This window comes from Lonchura striata, chromosome 8 (genome assembly GCF_046129695.1).
Source record: "Lonchura striata isolate bLonStr1 chromosome 8, bLonStr1.mat, whole genome shotgun sequence".
Lineage (NCBI taxonomy): Eukaryota > Metazoa > Chordata > Aves > Passeriformes > Estrildidae > Lonchura > Lonchura striata.
Window position 1 is genome coordinate 10,377,374 of NC_134610.1, and position 24,364 is coordinate 10,401,737.

Genomic DNA, 24,364 nt, shown 5'->3' on the forward strand with positions numbered 1-24,364 from the left:
GAACATAGGTCTTTTCTGTTCCTGGAAACATCTGGACCAATGCAGTAGTATGCTGCAGTTTCCTTCCTGATGTAGAGGGATGCAGATGTGGGGAGTGAGAAATTCATAAATGGCAGAAGAGAGACTGAAGGGCAGGGAGAGGTTGCAAGTGTGAGGTGGATTCACAGAACTGGTGCGAATGTCATCTTTTACTCACAGCTTGTTCAATGAATTTCCTTCTTCCATGTCCCAGTGACCCTTCATTCTTTGATTCCAAACCAAAGCCAGAAAGCAAACATATTTATACACCAGCATGTCAGAGGTGCCTTTGCCTGCTGATGGCCTGTAGTTCCTATGGCGCCAATTTGACCTAAGAAAATGTGTATTTGATGAAGAGTTGAATACATGGAGGCTTTTGATGGGCTCAGTTGCTATTGCTGTAGCTGGAAACCCATCCCACAGTACCTCTTCTTCCTCTTCTCCAGCAAGCATGGAAATAGCTGCATGGTACATCCAAGGCTGGATAAACCTGTGTTCCTTCCCTGCTGCTGCAGCTGTATAGCAGCTTCTCTGCTGGATGCTGGCTGGGTTATGAAGAGAGAAAACTGCCCTGGCTGCCTTATATTCTGTTTCTCTTTGAAGCATGGAGTTTACAGGAGAACCAGAGTGGAGGAATGATTGATGGGATCCAAATGAACTGTGATGAACAGGCTTCCTTCTGCTACTCATGTAAACCTAGGGGTCACGAAGTAAGAAAATCCAGCAACCAGGTCATAACTGTCCTTTTTCTTTTCCTGCCAAGTGTCAGAGCAGCAGGTGGATGGAAAGGCTCAGGGGTCATTTAGGATGAGTGACAGAACACTTTGCTTCAGCCATGGCCACATGCCATTCCTGTGTCATCCCACCTGCACCAGAGAATTACAGAATGAAAAACTTGCTGCCTGAAAGACATACCCTACTTAATTTTGTCCTTGGATTGTCAGATTGGATGTTGAAAAACCAAGATCAAACAAGGAACTTACAGTAAATAATTGATTTTGACCTCCCAGGCTTGATGAAAGATGTATCCTTGACATGAGAACACGAATACGTGAATTTCAAAATGTATTCAGCATTCAAACACCTCCACCTGCATAGGTACTGCACCCTGCTAACGTCCAAGAGCAGGCAATATATGCATGGTTAGTGTGCAAGGCTATTGTTTCCCTTGGCTATGGCTAAAAATAGGGAAATTATAAACATTCATGTCTCCCTCCCTACTTAAGGATATGCTGATACAAAACCAGCAAGCTCCTTTTCATTGTCGTTCTTCCACACCTCTCTCAGACCCCATTTTTTCTGAAAGCCTGGATGCAAACACAGCCTGCCAGCTGAGTGGGCTTTTGGCTTTTATTTTTGTGTTTATCAAATAATCCTGGTGCTCCAACTCATGATGGACTGATCAGCTTCTCTTCTCTGCTCACCTTCTTATCAAAACATGGATTAAAGAAGGATAAACTACTAGGAGCAAACTGGAGGAGGAAGGAGTGCAGTCACAGTGTGTACATGCATAGTGACCTCCTGTGACTTGCTTCCATTACTGGTGATGTGGTCACCACACAGCTCTCTCTGGATCCACTCATTAAGTTTAAGGATAAGATTAATATCTTTTGTTTTTATCATGAAATTGCCCAGGCTATGCTAAACCAAGAATTCTTCTCTCTTTTGATATTAATTAAATACATTCCTATTAAACAAGGTTTATGAACTATTGTATATAGTAAGAAGTCATGGCAAAGAGTAATAGCATATAAATATGAATCACAACATTATTATGAATAGCATATAAGTATGAATCACAACATTATTATATATGACTCACACAATTATTATTTAATCAAATCCCAATAAAATTTGTTGTTTAATTCTCTCAAGGACTAAATATCTATATTTGCAGTTTCTCCAACTGATTAAATTCATTCTGCACAAGCTTTACTTCTGCTCTTAGCAATCCACAAGAGAAATTTAATGTGCCCACGTTCTATTGCATTTGCACAAAATATCTTCAGAGGAGGAACAGAACATGATCATTTAAACATGATGGTTTTTTCATTCTATTCTGACCTAGTACAACACACAAAATATTATTTAAATTTACCTGCCTGTTAAAGCCAGTTTAGATAGCAGTTAGTTTAAAAACAAATATGTATATTTAAATTAAAACAATTATGTGTGTGCAGTCAGGGTGAATATTATCAGAAGATACTCAGATGGTTTCTGTGAATCCTGAAGGTGAGGAAGCCCAGAAATAGCAATTTATTTCCCATGTGCTATGGGGAGTCAATAAAAGAGATAAAAGCAGTGTTCTGGTTTTAATTTATACCAAATCCCTGTGCCTTTTCTTTAAGCAGTGTTTTGCCAACCTGAAAAGCATGAAGTCCATTTGGTTCTGATGCCAATGTCTCTTGCAGATTGTTTACAAGTGCTAGAGACAATGTTCCCTGTGTCTTCTGTGCAGGGAGAAGAAGAAGATGGCCTTCTACTACTTTTTTTTTTTTTTTTCGATGGAGGAATCTTGCTTTCTTTTGTATTCCTCCCACAGAGTTTCCTACAAGGCAGCATGATCCAGTCCTCAATAATTAAGATGCCCATCCTCTTCCCACAATTTTTAAGTAAAAAAGCCAGCTCTGACATCAACAAGAAAGAGAAAGTAATATTATTAGTGCTAATTGGTTAGTAACGAATCTCTCTGGGACATACGAAGCCTATTCACAACTTGAAACAGTTACACAGGGGAACACATAACTGAGCATGATGAGAACTCCATCAAGAATCCTCAGCAAGCCTGAACCAGCTCAGCACTGACTTCAGCTGGCTAACCCCAAGATCCAGTTCAAGCTCTGGTGAGTGACAATTTAGCAACGCTATTTAGCTTTTTGCATCTGTGAAAGAAAAAGAACTGCTTGAAGGAAGAGAGTTTCACTTCACAAGCAGCAGGCTAACTCCCCAGTATTTTCTGACCTTCAAAGATATCTCTAAATGCAATTTTAGACAAAAGCATCAGGAACAGAGAACAACTTTTTATGTAGAAATAAAATAACCCTTTCTATTTCATTTATAGACTAAAGTCACATAAACAAGTACTGCCAACTTCTGCTGGAAGTTATGTAAGATTCACCTCCAGAAGTGTTTTTTGGTTTTACTGTTTTTGAGCTAACACTTTCCAAGTCCTATTTTGCCTATTAGTAATCACATGGGAGATTATTATAACATCTTTTTTTCCCCATTCATTTCACTTTTAATCACATTGAATAGCGATCACATTGAACAGTCAATTAATAAATTTCAAGACTGTGACTAGTTTTTTCTGTTTTATCCTCTGTTTTGTGTGCAGAAAATAATCCAGACTAGAAATCAAAGGTATGTCTATCCCATGTCTCCTGAGGTGCCCACTAAGCTCACAACATGAGAACATAGGTCTCACTCCTCTCTGCAAGAGACCATGTGGGACAGGAAGCAATTCACCAACACGGAACCTTGTAAAGGCAGGTCCACTGTAACTCAAGAGCTGATATTTTGGTGCAAGAAAAAGGCAAAAGAAATAGGAAACAAACTAGAGGAGATAACTACTGGACTCAGACTGGGGATAAGAGTTAGGAGTGAAAATGAGGAATCCAGTGGGAGACACAGCACAGAAACAACTTACTGCAAGTCAGGAAGGTTCTTTATGTGTTCTGACACAGACACCAAGACCAAGGCCATCAGTTTCATCTCTGAGAGTAAAACTGAAAATGAAGCTGTGAATAAGTTATAAACCCTGGAAATCAAATCAAAGAGAAGAAAAGGGAGCAAATCCAACATCTTGATAGAAGCCAAATAAGAAGGGGAAAAAATCCAATTTTTTATCAAAATTCAAGACAGTCCCTGGACATCAGATCGTCCTCTGTATGACCAATATATTGGGTCACCTTAGCCTAATTCAGCCCTGAGGAGCCCTGGTTTACCTGAGGCACAGCATACAGAGCTCACAAGGCAGTCAGTCCCATGACATAACCATAGCCATCATTGCAAAACATCAGAGTTTAAATATTGGCAACTTAGGCTGTTGGACAAGGACAGAGTATGTAGCCTTAGAGAAGTTCTCATATGTGGCTCCTTTATGTCTCACTGTATGGAGAAGCACAGACACAACAGTTCAAGCTTCCCTGGCTTAAACCAGGGATAATCCCTCACGGGTAATCCACAATAACTTCTATTAGAAAAGGAAAAACTGTTTTCAAGTCTTTATATTTGCAGCCTTCTCTTCTGTGGGAGTCACAAATTATGCTAACATATTCACTAGCAAGCAGAGTGAGACCACTGAATTAATTTCTCATAAGACAGAAAAAGGTCATAAATTATTAAAAGATCTCCAGTCACTTTCATTACGAGGCTGGGCAAAATACTAGGCGGTGGTTTTTACTTTTTAATTTTGTTTGTTTACATAAAAGAGATATTACACAGATCCTGATAAATATTTTGTTAATTATTTGCCCAAATATTTTGGGAAATATGATGATCAGGATATCACTGAAGGATTTGCATGGCTGTTCCACAAGTGGGAGTAAAAACGATTGCTTGAGAGATTTAGCTGAGATATATTGAAATATTGAAGATCAAAACCAGGTAAAGACTGTGATGGAGCTGGATGAGAAAAATTTAAGGATAATTCCCATCCCATAAAACAGCTTAGGAGAACTGGGCTTAGAGGATATATGCTTTTCTGTGACTAAGGTTATTTTACTTCAACAATTACTTTTCTCAGAGAAGGTAATTAAGGTGAAGATGATGATGATATCAATGGCTTAATGCTCTTTAATTCTACTGAATAATTTAAGGTGAATACAACACTTTGCCTTCAAGCCATTACTTGCATCCTTTGATGGAGTCCCAATGCTGAGACATATCTAACACATGCTTATTTTCAGTCATTTTCTTATTGTTTCAAGGAGCATATAATGATACATTTTCAGCACTATTAGGTGATTTATACAGGAAATAATCACATGCCTACTATTAAATAAGTATTAAGTTCCCCAATCATTTCAAATGTTTGAGGTTAAGGTCCAAAAGGAGTTAAAAATATTTGAGGTTCCAAGAAACTCCAATTCAGAAAGCTCCCAGTGGCTAAACCAAGAATACAGGTCAGCTTCCTAGCTTAGGTAAATGTATTGATTAATAGGGACTTGTATGGATTTACATCAATTGTATAGGGCCCAGCTGAGACTCCATTTTAAATGAATGGCAGTATCTGGCCCAGGTCCTACCTAATTCCCTAGAAAGATAATCAAAGCTCATAATTTTCACATGCAGAGAAGTCTGGTACCTTTTTTTTTTGTTCTTGCAATACATCAGGGAATTTATCAAACCTACAAAAATAATATATATATATATATATATATATATATATATATATATATATATATATATATATATATAATTACATAACCAAGGCATGTGTGTGTGTGTATATATATATGTAAATTACATAACCAAGTGAGTCAGAATTCAGCAGCAATATACACAGCATAAAGAATAACTGGATTTCTTATGCTGCTGCACAAAGTTTTGAGGACTATAATGAAATTCAAGTTCAGCATTGGATGATGACACTGTTGTTGCAAAAGAGAAAAACACTGTACTAAGAAATATAAACAGGGGTAACATTTATAGACAGATGATGTAATCCTCCTGTTATTCTTAGCATTGGTAAGGTCTCAGCTGAAGTGTTTTGTCCCATTTTGGGCATTATATTTCAAGAAAGATGCATATCAGCTGGAGTCTTCAGATGAGAGTAACTAAAGATTTTTTAAACACAACACATAGGCAGGATTGAGCAATTTCAGGATGTTTAGCACAGAAAATGGAGTACCAATGATGACATAGTAATTGCCTTCAAATCTTTAAAACACTACTGCAAAGAAGAAAGGGAAATTATGCCCTCCAATTTCAGAAAGAATATAAAATAAAACAGTAGGTTTGAATCCATCCAGGAGGATTTAAGAAAGGAGCAGGACAAACTTTTTCACAGTGAAGCATTGCAATAGATTGCTCAGAAGGATGGTAACTCTGAGTGCACAAGGGCCAGCTGCTCCCTCAGTCATGGGATGCCAGGGATGCCAGTTCCACAACTGGCAGGGCAGAGACCCCCACCCAGGGCCCATCCCACTGCCCTGAGCAAGGAATCAGGGGAGGTCAGGAGAGGCAGCTCAAGGCAGCTCAAGACAGCATTATCTGGCAAGTTCTGGTGATGCAGCAGATCCAAGGCCAAGTCAAGAGCCAGCCAGCAGACTGGGATCAGGAAGGCACATGGCCAGGAAAGGCATGGCTGTGGCTTGAGCCTGGCACCCTATGGCATTGCTGGGGCAGGGACTGATGGCCCTAGACTGAGCTGAAATAAAAGTCCCTGGGCAAGGGCAGGCATGAGGGCTCTTCCAAGGATGGCTGGGCAGAATCATTAGGGTCACTGGTGCCCTCAGGATTGCAGGACATGGAATGCCACATGGAAAGGCTGGAGGTCTTCAAAAGCAGGCTCCTGGCAGGATGGGCAGAGACATCCCTGATCCAGCCTTGGGGCAGAGGAGACCAGGTGGCCTCTAGGCTTGCCTTCTTTGTTTTGACATCTCAAGTTTGATGCCAGAGATCTGAATCTCTCTATTGTACAACTGCCATGGCCCACAGTGATGTTTCCCAGACATCAGGAAGGATGCCTTGGACAGAATGAAAAGAGATAACACCAGAGCTCTAAAGGTCCTGAATCAAAAAGCAAGAGATATCTTCCCTACTTCTGGGGCAAATATGTTTAACATTGATAATTTACATCCATAGGCTTCTTATTCTACAGTAATACTGTTAACACTGACTACATTTTTAGATTGGATGATTTGCTTCCACCCATATGTCTATAAATATTCTATATGGATAATATAAGTACAAGAGATGGTGAATACTGATCTATTATCTATTTCTGTACAATGGAAGGTAGATTATTTCTTCAGCTGTGCTTCCCCTGGCCCTGAAGATTCCTGTTTTTCATACTCAGATCACTTTCTCCCCCAAGTCATATCCCCATTGCCAAAGAAAGAATATGTATGGCTAAATGTCTAGAAACAAATATAAAATTATAGCCAGGCCACGCTTCTATAAAATTACCATCCTTCCAGACGTTACAGAACTAGCTATTTTTTGCACTCACACTGTTAATTTTATGCATTATAAAATTACCAATGTATTTTTATGACTTATAATAATTTATGTGCTTCTACTTTATCCTCCCACTTTATCTGTGGAGTATTTTTGCTATAATCTTTCTTAAATGTACCCAAAAAATATGTACTTTGGGCATCAAATTAGTCTCTGATGTCACTGATGCTCCCCACATATCACAGCACACCTCAAAAAGAAAAGCCTAGGTCAAGACAAATTCAATTATTTTAGGGGATGATATTGGATTACAGAAAAATTTTTCATCCTCTGAATGGAGGCAAATAGGATGAATTTTTCCTGTGATGCATTTCTAATTTGTGCTTATCCCCAGGTGGAAGGAAGAGATATATTGCCTGTAGCTGGACTGGCTCACATGTAGGAGGCACTCAATCTCCCAGAAGACTTATCAGAGAGTGCAAGGAATATTGGACACTTCAGTGAAAGAACCAAGTGGCTGAAGTGTTTAACCCTGTCATATAACCTGCTCAGATTTGAAAGTTTATTCATCCTTCCATGCTGTCCTGAGTGAATATGCTTTATATTGTGATTTTGTGTTGATGTTTATGTTGAAAAAGGAGATCAAAGTTTTTAACCAGGTAACTGCTAAAAGTCAGGAGGAAATATTTTTTTAGGAATTACTTTGATTATCTTCTTTCAAGGATCAATGAGGCAAGAATATTTGTAATAGCTTTTTCCTTTCCAGACAATTGACAACAAATTAGGCATTGGGGAAGACAGCTGGAGAGATAGGGACAAAGCTGTAGGCTTCATGTAACAGTTTGCTACAGCTGTTTCTGCAGGGTTGTGCTTTTGCTGTGAGTGTGATCACAAAAGGTTTCCCTTGTTTCCAGCATCACTCAGCAGCCAGGACTGATTGCTGAACCAATATCCTGGTTCTGTCTTTCTATACCTCACTCTCTCTGATTTTGTATGGCTAATGCAGAAGAGTGGAGCAAACTTCTTGTGTCAAAGGAAACATCAGCATCTTTCCACACTACCTCATATTCAGGCAGTCTCCATCAAAGAAACCCAAGGACATGAGGGGAAGTCAGTACCACAACATGTGTTTTCGGTTACTAAGAAAACCAAAGGGCAGGTAATGCGTTTGGATCTCATGGCAATTGATAGTCAATACATATGGCAAGCAAACTGCAGTCTTCTCACATATCCTCAAGAAACCAGAATTTAAAAGTTTATCACTTAATGTTGACAACACAGGAAATACAGTCATGGGTTTCACTATGGATTCATAAAAGTACCTACATCCATCTCACAGCACTTAAATGTGTGACTTCTTCAATTCTCTTAACTATTCAATAGAGAGAGGGAAATGTATTTGTGAATTTCTGTTATCAGTGGAAAACAACCAGGTTGCAGTGCTGATGTGTCTAGTTAGAGGTATTGGTGTGATTGGAAAGGACCTCTCACTCATCCAGTTTAGCACAGTTAGGTACACATTTACATATATAGTCCCATAATTTCTGTGTGGGATCATGAGGAGGATTAACAGATCACTGGCTATAGCACTGTTTTTATATCAGTATAGCCAGCTTTATTTCCAGCCAAAAACTTTAATTCAGATAAGGTTAGGCCTTGACATGGCAAGGCAAGAGATTACGCTGAGATAATCAAAAGTGGATGTGAAGAAAAAAAAAAGTAGAAGAAAAAGGTTTTGAATCAGAATCACAGAATCATTCAGCTTGTAAGGACCCCCTGAGTTCATCTGAATGGTCTGGTACAGCTCAAATGGAAGTTAAAACTTCAAGCAGAAATTTGTGGCTAAAGCTGTGCTGGCTGTTTGCAACGTAAGTATATTATTTTTAATTCTCTTAGATATTATAACTTTCTTATCTATAAATTTTCTCCTAAAACAATAAGAGTTACAGGATTTAAACTTGGTGGGACCAATTTCATTGACATTTGACCTCAATACTCTTACTGCTAGTACTAGTTCCAAAACCTAACTCATGGGTAATTTGAACAAATGCTCTAATTAGATACAATTCTGTTCAGGTATTTTATTTACTGTCCCTCTAGTGCTTAATTTCTTTTCATAACTTAGAATGAAAATGAGTATTTGAGATATTAATCTTTTGTTAGTTTGTTTTTCCCCTAAACTCATCACATTCTAGATCTACAATTAAACTAGTGAAAGTTGTCTATGTGATTTTAAAGATCAATTTGATGTCACAGTAGATTTTATATTAAGTAGAGCAACAAATAAATAGTGTTTTAGGTAAAAATGCCTATTTTTCACATTACTAATAAAACATTACTCTTGTCAGTAAGATTGCCTGAAAAGACGAGTTATGACAAAGATTCTAGGAAATACCATGGAAATACTATGAAATTCTATTATTCCTTAACTCAAGATGTCCTGGATTTATCGCATGGAAATGCCAATCTCTTTTAGGGCCAGCGCAGAGCATTTTCATGTGAACGTGCCGCCATCTCGTGGAAGTGAAGCCTCTTGCACCAGTCCTGCGGCAGCACAGTGTCACCTGCTGCCAGCACCTGTCTGAGCACTCTGGGCGTGGCACCTTCATCAGCTCAGAGAGCCCACAACAGCTCGACTCTTACTGATGTCTCCTACAAGGCATAACTCAACAGCCTCATGATCTCGTCCTGGTATCAACTTATCAGGATGAAGAGCATTTAATGAGTTTTATATAAGATCCTTCACTTAAATGTGGGCAACAGACCAAAGCCAAGTTATTTTTCCCCCTCTATATTTATATAATCTAAAGAAGAAATCCATAATTTATAGACACATTAAATCCAAAGACATCAGAAAATAAAAATGTGGTGGCAGGCTCTGTGAACCACTGAGACCAGAGGTCTCCCATGCAGCAAGTCCTGCTGTAGCTTTCACTATGCATAGTTGAAATTGGAATGAGACATTGAAAATCTAGTGTAGATAATTTTGAAGTCTCTTTTACAATTGCACCTCAGTTCTAGGGTCCATAATATACCAAACTTAACCTCCTCGTTATAGCTCTACCTATCCAAGTGAAACATTATCTATTAAACTTCTGCTTCCTCTAATCATATTTTACTGTAGTCAAGACATCCCTTAAGCCTGACTTTTATAAAGAAAAAAATCAGTTTCTGTAGGTTTCTTTCTTAACTACATATTCATTGCTATTCACCTGCTCTTTTCTGTTGGCTCTATGTAGATTGAAGGATAGGTGGATAAACAAAAGTCTGTTAATTTGCTTTCTGTTAGCCAAGATGTAGCTTTATTCACTAATTCTACAGGGACTTGGAAAACTACCAAAATAATCTCAAACAATAATGACTGGTATTCCTACTTGTCTTGGTATTCCCCTACTTGTCTTATAAAAAGTTCCTTATTTTGTGAAATACTTCCTTGTTAAGACCACACAACTTTTTTGAAAGCTCAGAGGAAAGTTTAACATTAGTTTGTGCTGATGCTCAATCATGCTTAGGTTAGTATTTAATTACATCAATAGAACTTTTTAGTAGTGGTAGCAAAAGACTTTCAGATTTACACTGAGTGTGAACTTGTGAACTTGCCTTGGTTTTCCTAGATAGGTACTGGAAAAGACCCCTTTTCTGATGAAACTTTGATTGATTGATTGATTGATTGATGAGTGTCTTCTCTCATATTTATTAGCTTCATTTTCTTCACTTTCTCTCCTTCCTGCAACAAAGGAGCATTGTTTTACTTTATTTGAGAATTGCTCCCTCAAAGACTTCTGCTCCTCAAAAGCTTGTGTTGTGTGTGTATTTGTTCATCATTATTAAGCACATCAGTCTTGTACAGAGTTTTTTGTAAGACCCTGGGGTTTCAACTCACTCTGTAAATAATTTAGGGTAAGAACAAGCTTTTTGTTATTTTCAGTGATGCTTCATGCAATATGGACAGCACCTCAAGCATTAAGATTGCAAATACAACCACATGTATGTTTTAATTATTCATAATTCAGGCAGCTCTTCCTTGGCTAATGATTTGAGTATTTTCTTCCACATTTACTATGCTTTTATTTATCTCACATTTGCCAGTTTGGTTTTTTTTCTTCTTCTTCTTTCCTAATCGACATTGGCATATTATTTCTACACCAAATAGGCATGAAACCTGGAAGATTGTCAATTTTCTTTCACAAAAGCCTCAGCCATATCGAAAACCATGTCCTGGAATTGTTTGAGTAATGTTAGTTATCTATAAAACAGGAGGAAAAGATAAAAATGGTTTCACTAAATGGAATTACTTTTTCTCTCTGAAAGATACCTTGATTATAAATACAAGTAACAATATAATATTATATATGAATGCAGCTCATGACTTTGAAGCATTTGCTGTGTTAGACAAAGAGGAATTTTTTTTTATAAATTCCATTTTACCACAACACCAGACAGGTCCAGAAATATTCAGTGATTCCCCACACTGTTTCAGTAAAGAAAGCCAGCGTCAGAAAAAGTATCCATCTTCTGCTGGGTGAGTCTGTGCTCAGCATACACTGCTGCAAACCCTTGCAGTTCTACCATGAGTCTCATAACAGCTTGTCCTTGTTTTTTAAGAGTGACAACTTGGAGCTATGTAACCATGAGAATTTTAATTATTTATGCAATGTTTAACCCTTGTGGTTGCATTTTTCAAAATTATTTATAAGGCAATCTTGCCTGTAGTTTCAGAATGGTTCAGGTGGCAAGAATGGGCCCTGATTCTGATTAATTTTCATTCACATGAAAAAATGAAGTACTGGCTGATCTGTGTGTCTTCAGACCAAAGGATGGGATTGAGGGTGGATTGGGATTTTTACATTACCTGTTTTTAAACACCTTTGAATAATTCTTGCTTATTAAAATACTGCACCCACGTCTATCAGCTGAGTAAGAATTAATCCATAAATTTCCAGAAACTACCTTAAAAAGAAAGTATACCAATGGTTCTGGCTCTAATTTGGTAGTTGCCACACATATTTTTGAGCTTTTTTTATTGTTCTCTTTTATCTTGTTAGTTTGTATTAATTCCTTCAGCTGTTCTATTACAGTGATCTTATAATTATTATTTTTCTAATGAGAAGAATTGAAGAAGTCCCCAAATTCCTGCCAGAAAATCCTTCTCTTTTACTGTTTTGTTTGGGGTTTTTCATGACAGGATGATAAATATATTTACAATATATTTTTAATTCAATTTTGTCATAGTTTCAGTGTAAATGTTAACATAGTAATAACAACACAATTGACACATTGGGAGACCAGAGATGTTGAATATTTATACACGCTTCTGCTATAGTAGCCTTAATAGCATAGTAATGCAACCACATTTTAAGCCTGAGTAAACGTAATTGCTTCCAATTCTGTGTGTTCACAAGGTCTATTTCTTCAGCTAATAAAAGTAAGGAAATGCAGAATACTGATATGCCAGTGATAAACACTGTGTGTGTTTGTGAGGGTGGAGCTTGAGGCACCACCCCTGGTGATCCGTGCACACAGGTGCTCTCTGGGAATGCCACAGAAGGTTTAACAAACTGGGAGCCGGCATGCAGGACCAAGAACTGGCAGATACAGCTGCACACCACGATCCAGCAGCTCCTTTCCCAGGTCAGCCTGCTTCACCTGTATGCCCCTGTGGCACAGGCAGGCCCAGAAGGGCCAGGCAGGACAAGAGGATACATATTATAATATTGGCTTTTTGCAAATATTAAAACAGATTCTGTATGTGTGGTGTTAAAGTAACTTTGTTTTTGCTGTTAATTGAGCTTAGGCATAGTAGTGAAATAGCTGATAAAAGTATACTTATGTTAAAATGCCTGCTTGGATGGATAATATCCAATGAACACAGGATGAGGACACCAGCTATAAATATGCCAAATATCAGCACTCACTGTCTGAAGTGTTGGCTGGGGCCAAAACTGAAGGCGCTGTTAAAAAAGGTGCTGTGGTTGTTAAAAGTGCAACCAAGGAATACACATTCTCTAGAAAGGTAGATCCAAGGAGGAGATATGCTAAACAATTCTTGGAACATGTAAACTAATTTGGGTGAAAGTTTACTATGCATTAGATCTATAAATATGCAACAGGTTGATGTAAGGGAGTAGGTATTTAAAGGGTATCTCCAAAGATAACAATGTGCTCTTGCCTGAGTGCCAAGATGCACCTGGCCATAATAATCTTTATTAAAACTTTTTCACAGGAGAGTGAAGGTGTTTTTTACAAGACATAGACTAGAGCTCGCCAGTGGTGATTCAGATTGGACAGGAGAAGGCATTTCTTCATTGAAAGGCTTCTTAGACATTGGAACGGGCTACCCAGGGATGTGGTAGAGCAGCGGACCCTGGAGGTGTTCAAGGAAAGGCTGGAGGTGGCACTGAGGGCCAGGGTCTGGCTGACATGGTGGTGTTCGGTCACAGGCTGGACTCCATGAGCAGGGAGATCTCTTCCAACACTTCCGTGGCTCTGTGACAAGTCACCTGCAGGGCTCGGGTTCCCATTTATTTTCTGACCGCACGGAGCCCGCAGCCCCGCCGGGCCGTGCCCTCGGGGGGCGCCGGGCCGGGCCGGGCCGGGCCGGGCCGGGCCGGGCCGGGCCGTGCCCTCGGGGTCGCCAGCCCCGCCCCGGCGCTCCCCGCCCCTCACGGCCGGCTAAGCCCCGCCTTTTCCCCCTCTCGCTTCCCATTGGTCCGCTCCTTGCCCGCTCTCCGCCAATCCCCGGCCGCGCTGCCCAGCTCCCCTCCTTCCCCTTCCCGCGCCCTCGGCCGCCGGCGCGCCGCGAGGCGGGGTCGTTAGCCCCGCCCCCGCGTTGGCCACGCCCCTCGCGGACGGACCGGGTGGTGATTGGCCGGCGCGGGCGGGGGCGGGGCGGCGCGGGCGGGGGCGGGGCGGTGTGGGCGGGGCTGGGCCATGGCCGCGGCGGGCGCTGCGCGGCCCCGCAAGGTGCGTGAGGGCGGGGGGGACGGGCCGGGCGCGGTTCTCGATCGGGGCCTCCTCGCCAGAGCCCGGGGGTGGGGAGGACGTGGGGGGGTGTCGAGGGGTCCCCCCGCCGTCCGCGGAACGACTCCTGCGCGTGGTCGGGCCTTCCGAGGCCGAGCTCGGCTTGCACCGCAGCCACCTGACAGTAGTCCTGGGGCGCTGCGTGCGGTTCCAGGCCTGACTCTACCCGAGAGCTCCAGAGTGGCTCCAGCGGAAGACAGCGCCGATCAGTGGGGTCTGGAGCATCTCCCTGCAGAGGAGAGGCTGAAGGGGCTGTGTCTGTTCAGCCTGGAGAGGAGATGACTGGGACCGGATCTTACCCATGTGTATGAATGGCTAAAGGGGGGTGTGGGCGGATGGAGCCGGCTCTGCTCGGTGGGGCCGAGCAATCGGACACGAAGCAGTGGGCAGAAACCGATGCACAGGGAGTTCCGCGTGAACACGAGGAGGATCAGGTTGTCCAGAGAGGATGTGAGATGCTCAGGAGCAGGTCAGCATGCAGAGCTGTGCCATGTGCTCTGGGATGGCCCTGCTTGAGCTGCTCTGTCCCTGCCAGCCTCACCCATGCTGTGATTCTGTGATTGTGTTCCTGTGCTGTGTGCTCTGGCCAAAGATGATTCTTAAAGTCCCTGTAGTTCAGGTCTGTATTTCTCAAGCATGGTTTCCATTTGAAACACATTTGTACATCAGCTCTTGGAGAGTCCTTAAGTGAGTGGCTGTGTCTGTAGAATACTGTGGAAATTTAACAAAGCATCCTTCTGTCAAGGCATATTTTGTGAAATGAAACCCACAAGTCTCAGGCTCTACTGGCAGCAGTTGCACCCTTGGCTTGAGAGCTGTAGCTCCCTTGAACTGTTCCACCTTGGCAAAAGTTCTTGGGATTGGTGGGCAATAGTAGTCTTCAAGTGTTGTGAAAATACTTTAAGAAAATCAAGGTGTTCTTCTGTAATCAACAGGCTCTATCTTCTGGAAGGCTGTCAGGAGCAACTAAACTAACAAATGGAAGAAATCAGTAAGGCCTTATTATTACTGTTTTAAATTGTGTATGTGAGCATTTGGGAGCCTTATACTTGTCATACCTCATTTGAACAAAAAATCTTTGTGTGTATATATAAAACATTTTAAACTGAAAGGTTCTAAGCAGCTTGGGCAGACAGGCACAAACTGAAGAGAAATTTTGCATATAAAAATACAGATTTGACTCTTCATGTTTTATTTATAAAAAGACCGAATTTATATAATTACTATCTGTAGAGAAGACTGAGTGGAGACTGAATTCTACTTTGACAGAATTGTTATTATCTGCTTAACATGTTTGTTGCAGCCTCTAAAAGTTTTCAGAAATAGAAAGTTATTTTGTTTCATGATGAAATTAATTTTCTTTTGCTTGCTATTATCAAATGAAAGTAAGTGTTTTTTTACTTTGTTTCCCATTAAGGAGGTGGTATAAACAGTGAATTTCACTTTTTTCAGGTTTGGCTTAAGGAAAGGATGTCATTCTGATGTAAAAGTCTATTCCACTGCATCTGCCAATCAGGTAATTAAATGGCTCTTTATCACAGTCATTCCTGTTATCTAAAGAGAAGGGAAATTGGAATACCTCGAGTAACAGAAGAAAGCCAGATTAATTTAGATCCTAATTAATTTGCATCTGAACCTGAAATTGCTCCTGCAAGGCAAGCAAAAGTGTCTGTACTGGATCTTGCAGATAGGAGCAAATGGGCTTTGTGAGCAGTGAGTTTGGTTCTGACAGGTCTCCTCAAGGCACAGGATAGATTTTACAAACACAAATAAGCTGCCTATGGACATGGGCTGGCTTTCACAGAAGACCAGCTGCCCTTGTTAGGTTTTTGTGCTGGAAAGAATGAGTAGCACAGTCAGTGCTGCAGTACTGTTTTTATGTGGTCCTGAGCCAGTTTTCTCCAAAATACAAGTAGGCTGTATTGTTTAAATGTACATGAAAATAAGAATTAAAGAAATGGACACTGGTGCAACAGCACAACTTAGTTATTTTGCAGAATCTGTGTGTTTGCAAACTTCCATGTAATTGCAAAGTAGTGCATGGGAAATGATATTTTGTTTTTGTTATGAGTTGTTCTTTGTCAGCTGGCAGATCAGAGTATGCTCACCTCTAAAACAGCATCTTGGTTTACTGAAAGAAAACAGTGCTACTCATTTACTCACTGCAGTGCTCTTTGTGCAGGTTGATGCTATTCAAAATGGACTTGACCATTGTGCAGCTTTACTGAAGAATATCTTACAAAAGGAAGCTACAGGTTGTACCTATTGAAAACACAAGTTACATTTTTAGTTTTTTAATACTCTCTTGATTTGTTTTGCTGACCACTTTTTCTTTCAATTAATACTAGGAAGAGAGACTGTCCCTAAACAACCTGGGAAAACAACTACCTTTAAATTTACTTCCAAGCCTTTGCTAACCAAAGGGAATACTTCCAAGAAGAAAGGGTTGAAAAGAATCATTACTCCTGCCCCTGTCCAGAAAGAAATTGGTAAGTGGGCTTTCTTAGGCTTGATTTACTTCTTCTGTGCAAGCAACCTTGAAAGGCTCCTCAACTTAGTGAGATTCATCAAGGCTTCACATAATTGTTGCCATTTGTTACAGGTTGATCCTGGGTTGATTCCACAGAAAGATTATGGTTACTAAATCTTCCACAGAAAGATAAGTTTACTAAACTTAAATGTACTAAACAATTACTGAAATTCACAAGTGTTTAAACTTCAGGTACAAGGAAGAAAGTTGAGTGTGTTTATAAATATCAACTTCATCAGGTTTATCGGGTAGGAAGTGTGGAGAATAATACCCTTTCCCTGTTTCTCTTGGACAGGGAAGCGTTGCAGTCCCTGGTTTCGCTTTAGGATCCACAGCTAGAAACTGGCCTGAAGTTCAGTGTCCAGGCATGCTTTTCTCAAAAAAGGATTTGTGGAAACGGGGAAGTGTGGCTAGAAATGACAAGACCTCAAATGGTTTAGTGGCTAAAGCACTGAATGGAATGCTGTTAGCTGACTTGCTCTCAGGGGAAATATTTAATTTATTGTAATTTCTGCCTCTATGCATCCTGTTTCTTCTGCACAGTTTCTAATCCAGTAGGTGAGATTAGATTATTCCTGCCTATAGACAGGTGTGTAGCAGAATGCCCACTGGGAATTGTAGGAAGTGAGCATGTAGCTGATATCTTCCCAGCACTGTAAAATTTCAGAGTTTTAATTATACCTAAGCAGAGATTTCAGGAATTGTTTTAGAACTGGCCTTCTGTAGGATTAAGTCTCTGTGCATCCTTCAAGGACAGCTGCCTGTCCAACTCGTTTAGGTTGCTCTATCTGGAAGGAAAAAATGGATGGATTCATTTGCTGGTGAATCAAAATCTGACTGGCTTCCTGGGCCATAGGATCTTTGTTTCTGTTTCCAAGGGAGCCTTCCAGAATCTGCCAGACAATACAGTGGGTTTGTGTAGACCAGGAAGATGGGCACCTTCAACTGGAGTTTTTTGTTCTTTCTTTTTCTACAGTGCCAGTATCGAATAGAAAAGTTGCCTCATCTACCACACCTTCTACTGAGAAGGAACTTTCCAGTGCAGCACAGAACCAGATGGTTCAACCAATTCATGTGCCTTGCAGTGCTCCAGGGTCATATCAGAAACTGTATGAGCATGTGCAAACTCAGATGTCTTTGATAACTGGCCAATCCCCACAGAAGAGTCATGAAATTTCTACTGTAACTCCTTCTCCTACCCCAAACCAGGGTTAGTGGACCTGTTAATGTAGAGTTGACTATTTAACTGCATGAGTTTTGCCCACATTGCCCTGATTTATAAATGTTGTTTTATTTTAGGATGTCAAAATGTTACAGCTTTGAATTATCAGTTACCTACCTCTACATCAGCACCATCCCTGCAGCATTCAGCTAACCCCTTATCCACGCAGTCAGTAAGTAAAAGTTTGTTTCTCACTATCAATAAACATTGAATTAGCACTTTCTACTTATTTATACATTTCCTTGGGTAAGTTTTCCTAATAATTTTCCTTTTAAAAAATTGTGTATTTCAAACAGTAGTGATGCACAGAAAAAAACATTGCTATTCAAAACACATTTTATGTAGACAACAAAAAATGAAATAAGAGGCATTTCAGCTGGCTGCTTGCTTCTGTCTGGGGAATTCTGTAAAGGACAGCAACATGGAAAGTGCAGGAAATTATTGATTACTGTTAATTGCATTTTCAGTAATGCACACTAGGATCATTAAGCAACTCCTGGTAGAAGAACTCATATCATATGGAGCTTTCCCTGCCAATGATCAAGGCAATTATTTCTTCAGACATGCTGTATTATCTTGGAGCCACATGTTAAAATGCCTGTGTATTTCAGGATATAGAATAGAGGTGGTGGAGAATACCAGCTGCCACCTCAGGAAATGTGGCAAAGGGCTTGAATCTACCTTGAATCTGTAAGACTGTAGATTTACTTTCCATCTGCAGGCAGTCCATGTGTAGCTAGTGGTGAACTTGGCTTTAAAAAAAATCATCTATTTAAGATACTGAAAAGTAACAGTGTCCTTTATATTTCTTTTCTTCCTTTTCTGCTTGCTTTCAAGAAACTGCTGAGGGTTTTCATTACAGAACTGCTGTAAAAGAACTGTGCTTTAATAACATTAAAGGTAATCAAAATCAGATTTACATAAGTGCTCCTTATTATACAGGAGTAGTTGTTCTTATAATTAGCAAAGAATGAACAAGTTACATTGAGTCAGACAAGGGTAGCTGTTTGGGGTTTTTCTCCTATAGATTTAAAAATCATGTTTATTTTTTATTTAATTAGAATATCTTTTATGCAGGGTGTTCCTGTAGGCAGTGCCAATGAATGTGTGCCAGAAATGGGAGGACCTGTGGTTTGCCCAGTGGTTTCTGCTGCTCCTGCTGCACAGACACAGTCTGGGGCTGCTCTTCCTGGTGTGATGCCCTGTACAGCACTGGGAGCATCAACCCCTTCAGTGTCTGCATTGGTCCCAATATCTTGTGCCAGAGAGGTGGCCCCAAGCCAAGAGCAGCAGATGAAAGAAGCAGATTTGGTGCGGTGCATACAAGCCCTGTTACAATCCCATGAAATCCTGAATGGCAGGACTGAACAGAGGAGCCATCATCACTGTCCAGCAAAACACGATGGCTCATGTGACACAGAGGAGGATACTCCTGAGGAGCACAGTGAGGACATGGTCAGTGAAGAAGATGAACTGGATGTACTTGACATGTCTCCAGTGAAAGATACAAGCTGTAAGACAACTTATGTGAAGAAAGTTCTAAAATCTAGAAAAGAAAGCTCAGAAGAAACAGCCCATAAAGTTAGGACTGTAAAATATCTTATGGGTGAGCTCAGAGCACTGGTAACAGATCAAGGTGAGGACATTTTCATTTTGCAGTAGAGTTATTACATACAAATAACACAAGAGCTTGATTAAAGAAGTCAATAACTTCAGTTTCTGGAAGTTGTATGTGTCAGATATGTGACATCTTACTGTGTTTTTTCACAACTGTAAAGCCTTTAGGATTCACTCTGGATAAGTATTAAATTATTTTTATAATATTTTAATCTTATTATGATAGCAAAGTAAAGATTGTTGCTATTCCATAGACAGAGCTTTTCCCTGAGAAGGGTCCTGGTGTGGGCAAATTGCAATAGCAGTCCCACCTAGGCTGGTTGGAAAGATGGTGGGTTGTGTTTTACTGAGGCTGTAAAGCATAGTTTTCTTATTCAAGCTCAACAATTTAAAATAAATATAGTTAAAGATGAAGTTTTCTTGAGGGGAAAAACCGCCAGATACTATTAAATAATTTTCCAGATTGCTTAATCACATGTAAAGCTTTAGTTATATTATAGATTTATAGGTTTATGGAGTCTATTTTCCCTCACTTCTTGCAGGTGACTCAGAAATGCTGAGGTTGATGAGTGAAGTAGAAGACTCTGTATCCTTGCTCCCAGCTGTGGTGGGAAGCACAAATATCCAAGCTGAAATAGCTCTGGCTCTGCAGCCTCTGCGCAGTGAGAATGCCCAGCTGCGCAGGTGGGGAGCTCCTCAGTGAGCCTGTGCTTACTGCAGCCACACCTAAAGCACCTCTAACTGCTCTGGTTTAAATTGCCTTTGTTAAGGCTCTTCCCTTCTTGTCTGTGCAATATTTGTGAATTAGAAAGTGTGCTGGTAAGGCCATACACTCTAAAAAACAATAACACATAGCATGACTTTGGTATTTTGGTAGTATCAGTCACCTCATGATAGGGCCTTTGACTGGGTGGGGTGAATGCATCGCTCTGAAAACTGCGCTAACAAGATAGTTAGCTTGCTCTTATTCTTTTTGTAATTTATTTTCAAATGCAAAAGTGTCTCTCATTTCAGGGGGTTCTCACATAACTGAGTAGCATTTACTTCAGAAGAGGGTTACATACCAGGTATTTATCAGACACTTGGAAATATACCAGGTATTTGTTAGATACTTGGAAAGGGTCTTCTGTATTGAAGAAGTACCAGAATGTATGAAAAATATGTTATTAAGACTTCTTTATATTTCTGAAATATTCCCTGACATTTAATTCCCAAAAACAATTTCTCGCCTAACTAATTTAAAGTGAGTCCTTTTGATTGTATTCTAATACTACTGAATCTGTGCTTTTTCACAATTCATGTTTAGGAGACTAAGAATGTTAAACCAGCAACTCAGGGAACAAGAAAGTGGTGAGAAGACATCTGGACAGAGCTGCAACTATGAATGTAAAGTACCAATAATGTTTCTTGATAGGGGCCATATCAGCCATAACAGCCATATTTGTTAAAGACCTGTAGTTTCATATGTCTGTATGTATTGTGGCCTTTAGTAGTAGCTGAACTAAATGGGTTTAGTGCTGGAACTGCATTTGCATGGACTGTTGGGCCTTTTTAGATTCCACATACTGAGATGTGGGATTTGGCTCTTCAGCAGCCAAGCAGGTTATTTTTTCTTACGTGCCTCGGAAAATGAAGATGACTGATTAATAATTCAGAAGAAAGCTTGAGCTTTGTCTTGTTGCAAAAAAAGCAACCCTTCTATCTTAGCCAAAATTCATATTACCAAGCTAATATAAAAATTTTGGTTTAGAAATTCAAGCTACCACACAAAACACTTAAACTTTTTGTTTTACTTTTGGTAGTGGTTTCTTTGCAGTCCTTGAATATGATGCTTCAGAGTCAATTGAAAGAATCCCAGAAAGGCCTTGATTCACTGCAGTCTAAAAATGAAGAACTACTGAAAATAATAGAAAGTCAGAAAGAAGAAAATAAACACCTTGTAAAAGGTATTCAAGATAAAGAAGAAGAATTGCTAGAAAACAAGCAGCATTATGATATTAATTCCACCAAGCTCAAGATTGGTATGTGTTTTCAATTTGGTTATTCTTTGTTTAGTATTTTAAAAGTTAAAATAAGTAATTATGTAAGTTCTTGTTGGCATTTCAGAAGTGGAAGAGGCATTAGGAACTGTGAAGAACCTTCAGTTGAAGCTGGAAGCTTCAGAGAAAGAAAACAAGATTTTGGGCATAACATTACGTCAGCGTGATGCAGAAGTTAAGAGACTGAGGGAATTAACCAGGTACTATTGGCTATTTGGCCTCATTACATTATTTTTCTTTTTTAAAAATCTTTCTTATTCCTTGGGGTTTTAGGGGTTTTTTTTCCATCCTGTGGATTATTGTAGTCTTAGTACCTTGATGGTGGGAGGTCACATAAGCCAGACCTTCTCTTTGCAGTTCATTTTGTTACAATGCTGCTATAATTTTGTTTTAAAATGGAGTTGTCATAGTCTGTGACTTGAATTCTGTGGTAAAGTAAAATACTATCTGCCATAACTTATGTGAAGTCTTAACTCCTAATAGCAGATCTATTACATCTGTAAGGATCTATTAGCCAGGAAAAACTATTGGTGTGAATTTATTTTAGCTTGTTCTTTTATGCTGAAAATAATGGCAAGCTGGGAGATATAAATATCTTTTTGCAGCTGCATTGTGCTGTGCATGTACAATTGCTTTGGATATGTTATGCAGAGGAAACAAAACTGTTCTCTGGTATGTTTTTAGTTGGACTGACTGGAACAGTAGAATATTTTGAATAAGCATTTGAAATTCTTCAGTGGAAGTTTAGATACTTCTATGCTGTGCTGACCACCAGGTGGTAGCAGAATGATGTCACATTACACATGGTGTGTATATGCTAAAGACATAAACATTGAAACGTTAATCTCTTTTGATGGGCAGAGCAGTAAGTTAGAAGAATTATTTATTTATTTATTTTAATTTAGATGCAATGGAAAGAATAATTCAGAAAACCTTTCTTAGTGATTTTGGTAACTGCTTCTATCCACTTTGTAGCAGTTTCTTGGCATCAATTTATTTCATCCTACTGCTCAAAGCGGGTACACCAAGAATAATCTGGAGAATTTCATTGGGTTGTGCTATTTTTGTTACTTTTTAGCCACAATGAGCTGAAGAAGAATTCAAAAAACTTGGAATTGGTTCACATTTGTACTGCATTTTATAACAATGTCTAGAAAGTGCATTGCAACTTTACCACAGCCTAATAAATCTAATGGTTTGTTTCTATAGAAAAGCTTCTAACTATTTATTTTTGGTGACTGATTTTGAATCTGTTTGGTTGATTTTACCCTAACAGAACCTTGCAGGGCAGCATGGCCAAGCTTCTGTCTGACCTCACAGGGGACAATGTTAGACCCAAACCTGAAAAAGCTCTCTCAAAATCTCTTTTGGAAGACCACGAAAAGCAGATGCAACCTGAGCTGTTTCCTGGGAGTACTTCAGTAATGACTTACCTTAAAACATTAGAAATGGATCATATTTTGACAGATACAGATCTTCAGTTCTCAAATAAAATTGGAGAAGTAGAGATGCAAAATCTGTCCTATGAAAAGTTTGCTGCTGATGGAAGTAAAATTAACAGTACATTCACAGAAGAACAAACATCAGCTCCCAGAGGACCACCAGCTCCATTGAAGCAAGATGCAGAAACAGGGAGTGATTCTGGAACTTTACTAGATGACCAAACCAAGTTGGATGAGACAATTTATATTCCACTGACTAACAGTGCCTCTAAAAAACAGCAGCCATTCTCTGGAAGAAATGGTGTGCTACCCCAGAGCAGAGGGGCTTGCCAGAGGCTGGATTACAACTGTGAGCTCCCAAGCTCTGTGCAGCAATATGGATGTGAGGATCCAACTCTATTGAATAAATTAAATGCTGGGTACAATGTGAAAAAGACTGTGGAAAACGCGCTTGAAGTTACAGGGGGTAAAGCAAAGCCAGAAGGAGACAAAGCCCAAGTGAGACCAAGAGGCATTCCAAGTGGAGCTGCAAAGGATTTCATGGAGAAACCAGACCAGCCTCAGCCTGGTCCATACCCTTGTGCATCCATGCCATTTCCAGCAGGGGCTTCTCAGAAATCGGGCAGTAAAGCAGCTGATTTTAGTTGCATTTCATTTGATGATTTCTCAGGGAGATCTGACTGGAGCGCATCTTCTTTCTCAACATTTACTTCTCGAGATGAAGAGGACTTTAAAAATAGCTTAGCAGCCTTGGATGCCAACATAGCCAGGTTACAAAGGACTCTGCAAAGTAACATTAGGAAACAATGAGTATAAGAAAGCAAAATAGGCTGCAGCTATTTGGATAAACGAAGTTTTTCTGAAGTATATTAAGTATGGTACTGATATGTATATTTGTATGTCCTAACTGTCTTAATTATGGATAGAATTTGTTCCTCATTAGGCTGTAGTGCTGTTCCTATTGATGTGTACAACTTGAAATAACTGGCTTTTTATATAAAACAGAAATGGCTTTTTAAATTATTACTTATTTTATACTATTTACTTGCAAAATTAAATGTGCTCGTTTACTTGTGGATTTTTTCCTTCCCCAAAGAACTGTTGTAAGGTGCTGCACATGAGCAAGAGTTCCACAGGTAGAGGCCAGAGAAGAGTAAGTTACAGAGCAGCTCTGCAGAAATGATAGAGTTACAGTTGCTAAGTTAGGATCATGCTATTCCAAAAATAAAGACAGCCATCGATATGGGATTTTTAGTGTATATCCTGTGAAATACATGAAGCAATCCCTTTTCACTCACCACTGCTAAAACAATTTTCTCTTTAGAGCATTGTACTTGGAGGAAGAAGTTGATGA

General features: G+C 39.8%; 1 protein-coding gene across 2 annotated transcripts; it reads left to right on the forward strand.

Moving 5' to 3' along the window:
- The first annotated feature begins 14,047 nt into the window (after positions 1-14,047).
- CCDC14 (coiled-coil domain containing 14) lies at positions 14,048-24,258 on the forward strand. Of its 2 annotated transcripts, XM_021526060.2 has the most exons (13): positions 14,048-14,103; positions 15,096-15,151; positions 15,613-15,676; positions 16,343-16,415; positions 16,509-16,649; positions 17,667-17,900; positions 17,990-18,084; positions 18,990-19,548; positions 20,072-20,213; positions 20,836-20,915; positions 21,332-21,550; positions 21,636-21,768; positions 22,845-24,258. In XM_021526060.2, the coding sequence occupies exons 1-13, from the start codon at positions 14,071-14,073 to the stop codon at positions 23,818-23,820; spliced, it is 2,805 nt and encodes a 934-aa protein (XP_021381735.2). In that variant the 5' UTR covers positions 14,048-14,070; the 3' UTR covers positions 23,821-24,258. The 2 variants fall into 2 exon arrangements, with proteins under 2 accessions (XP_021381735.2, XP_077641061.1); XM_077784935.1 differs by lacking the exon at positions 17,667-17,900.
- Positions 24,259-24,364: the final 106 nt, after the last annotated feature.

Excerpts from the sequence above, each read along its gene's own strand:
- CCDC14 (XM_021526060.2), top strand. The coding sequence starts at position 14,071 with ATGGCCGCGGCGGGCGCTGCGCGGCCCCGCAAG. Across the intron at positions 14,104-15,095 it reads GCGCTGCGCGGCCCCGCAAG|GCTCTATCTTCTGGAAGGCT; the intron begins GTGCGTGAGGGC and ends TGTAATCAACAG. Across the intron at positions 20,916-21,331 it reads ACAGAGCTGCAACTATGAAT|TGGTTTCTTTGCAGTCCTTG; the intron begins GTAAAGTACCAA and ends TACTTTTGGTAG.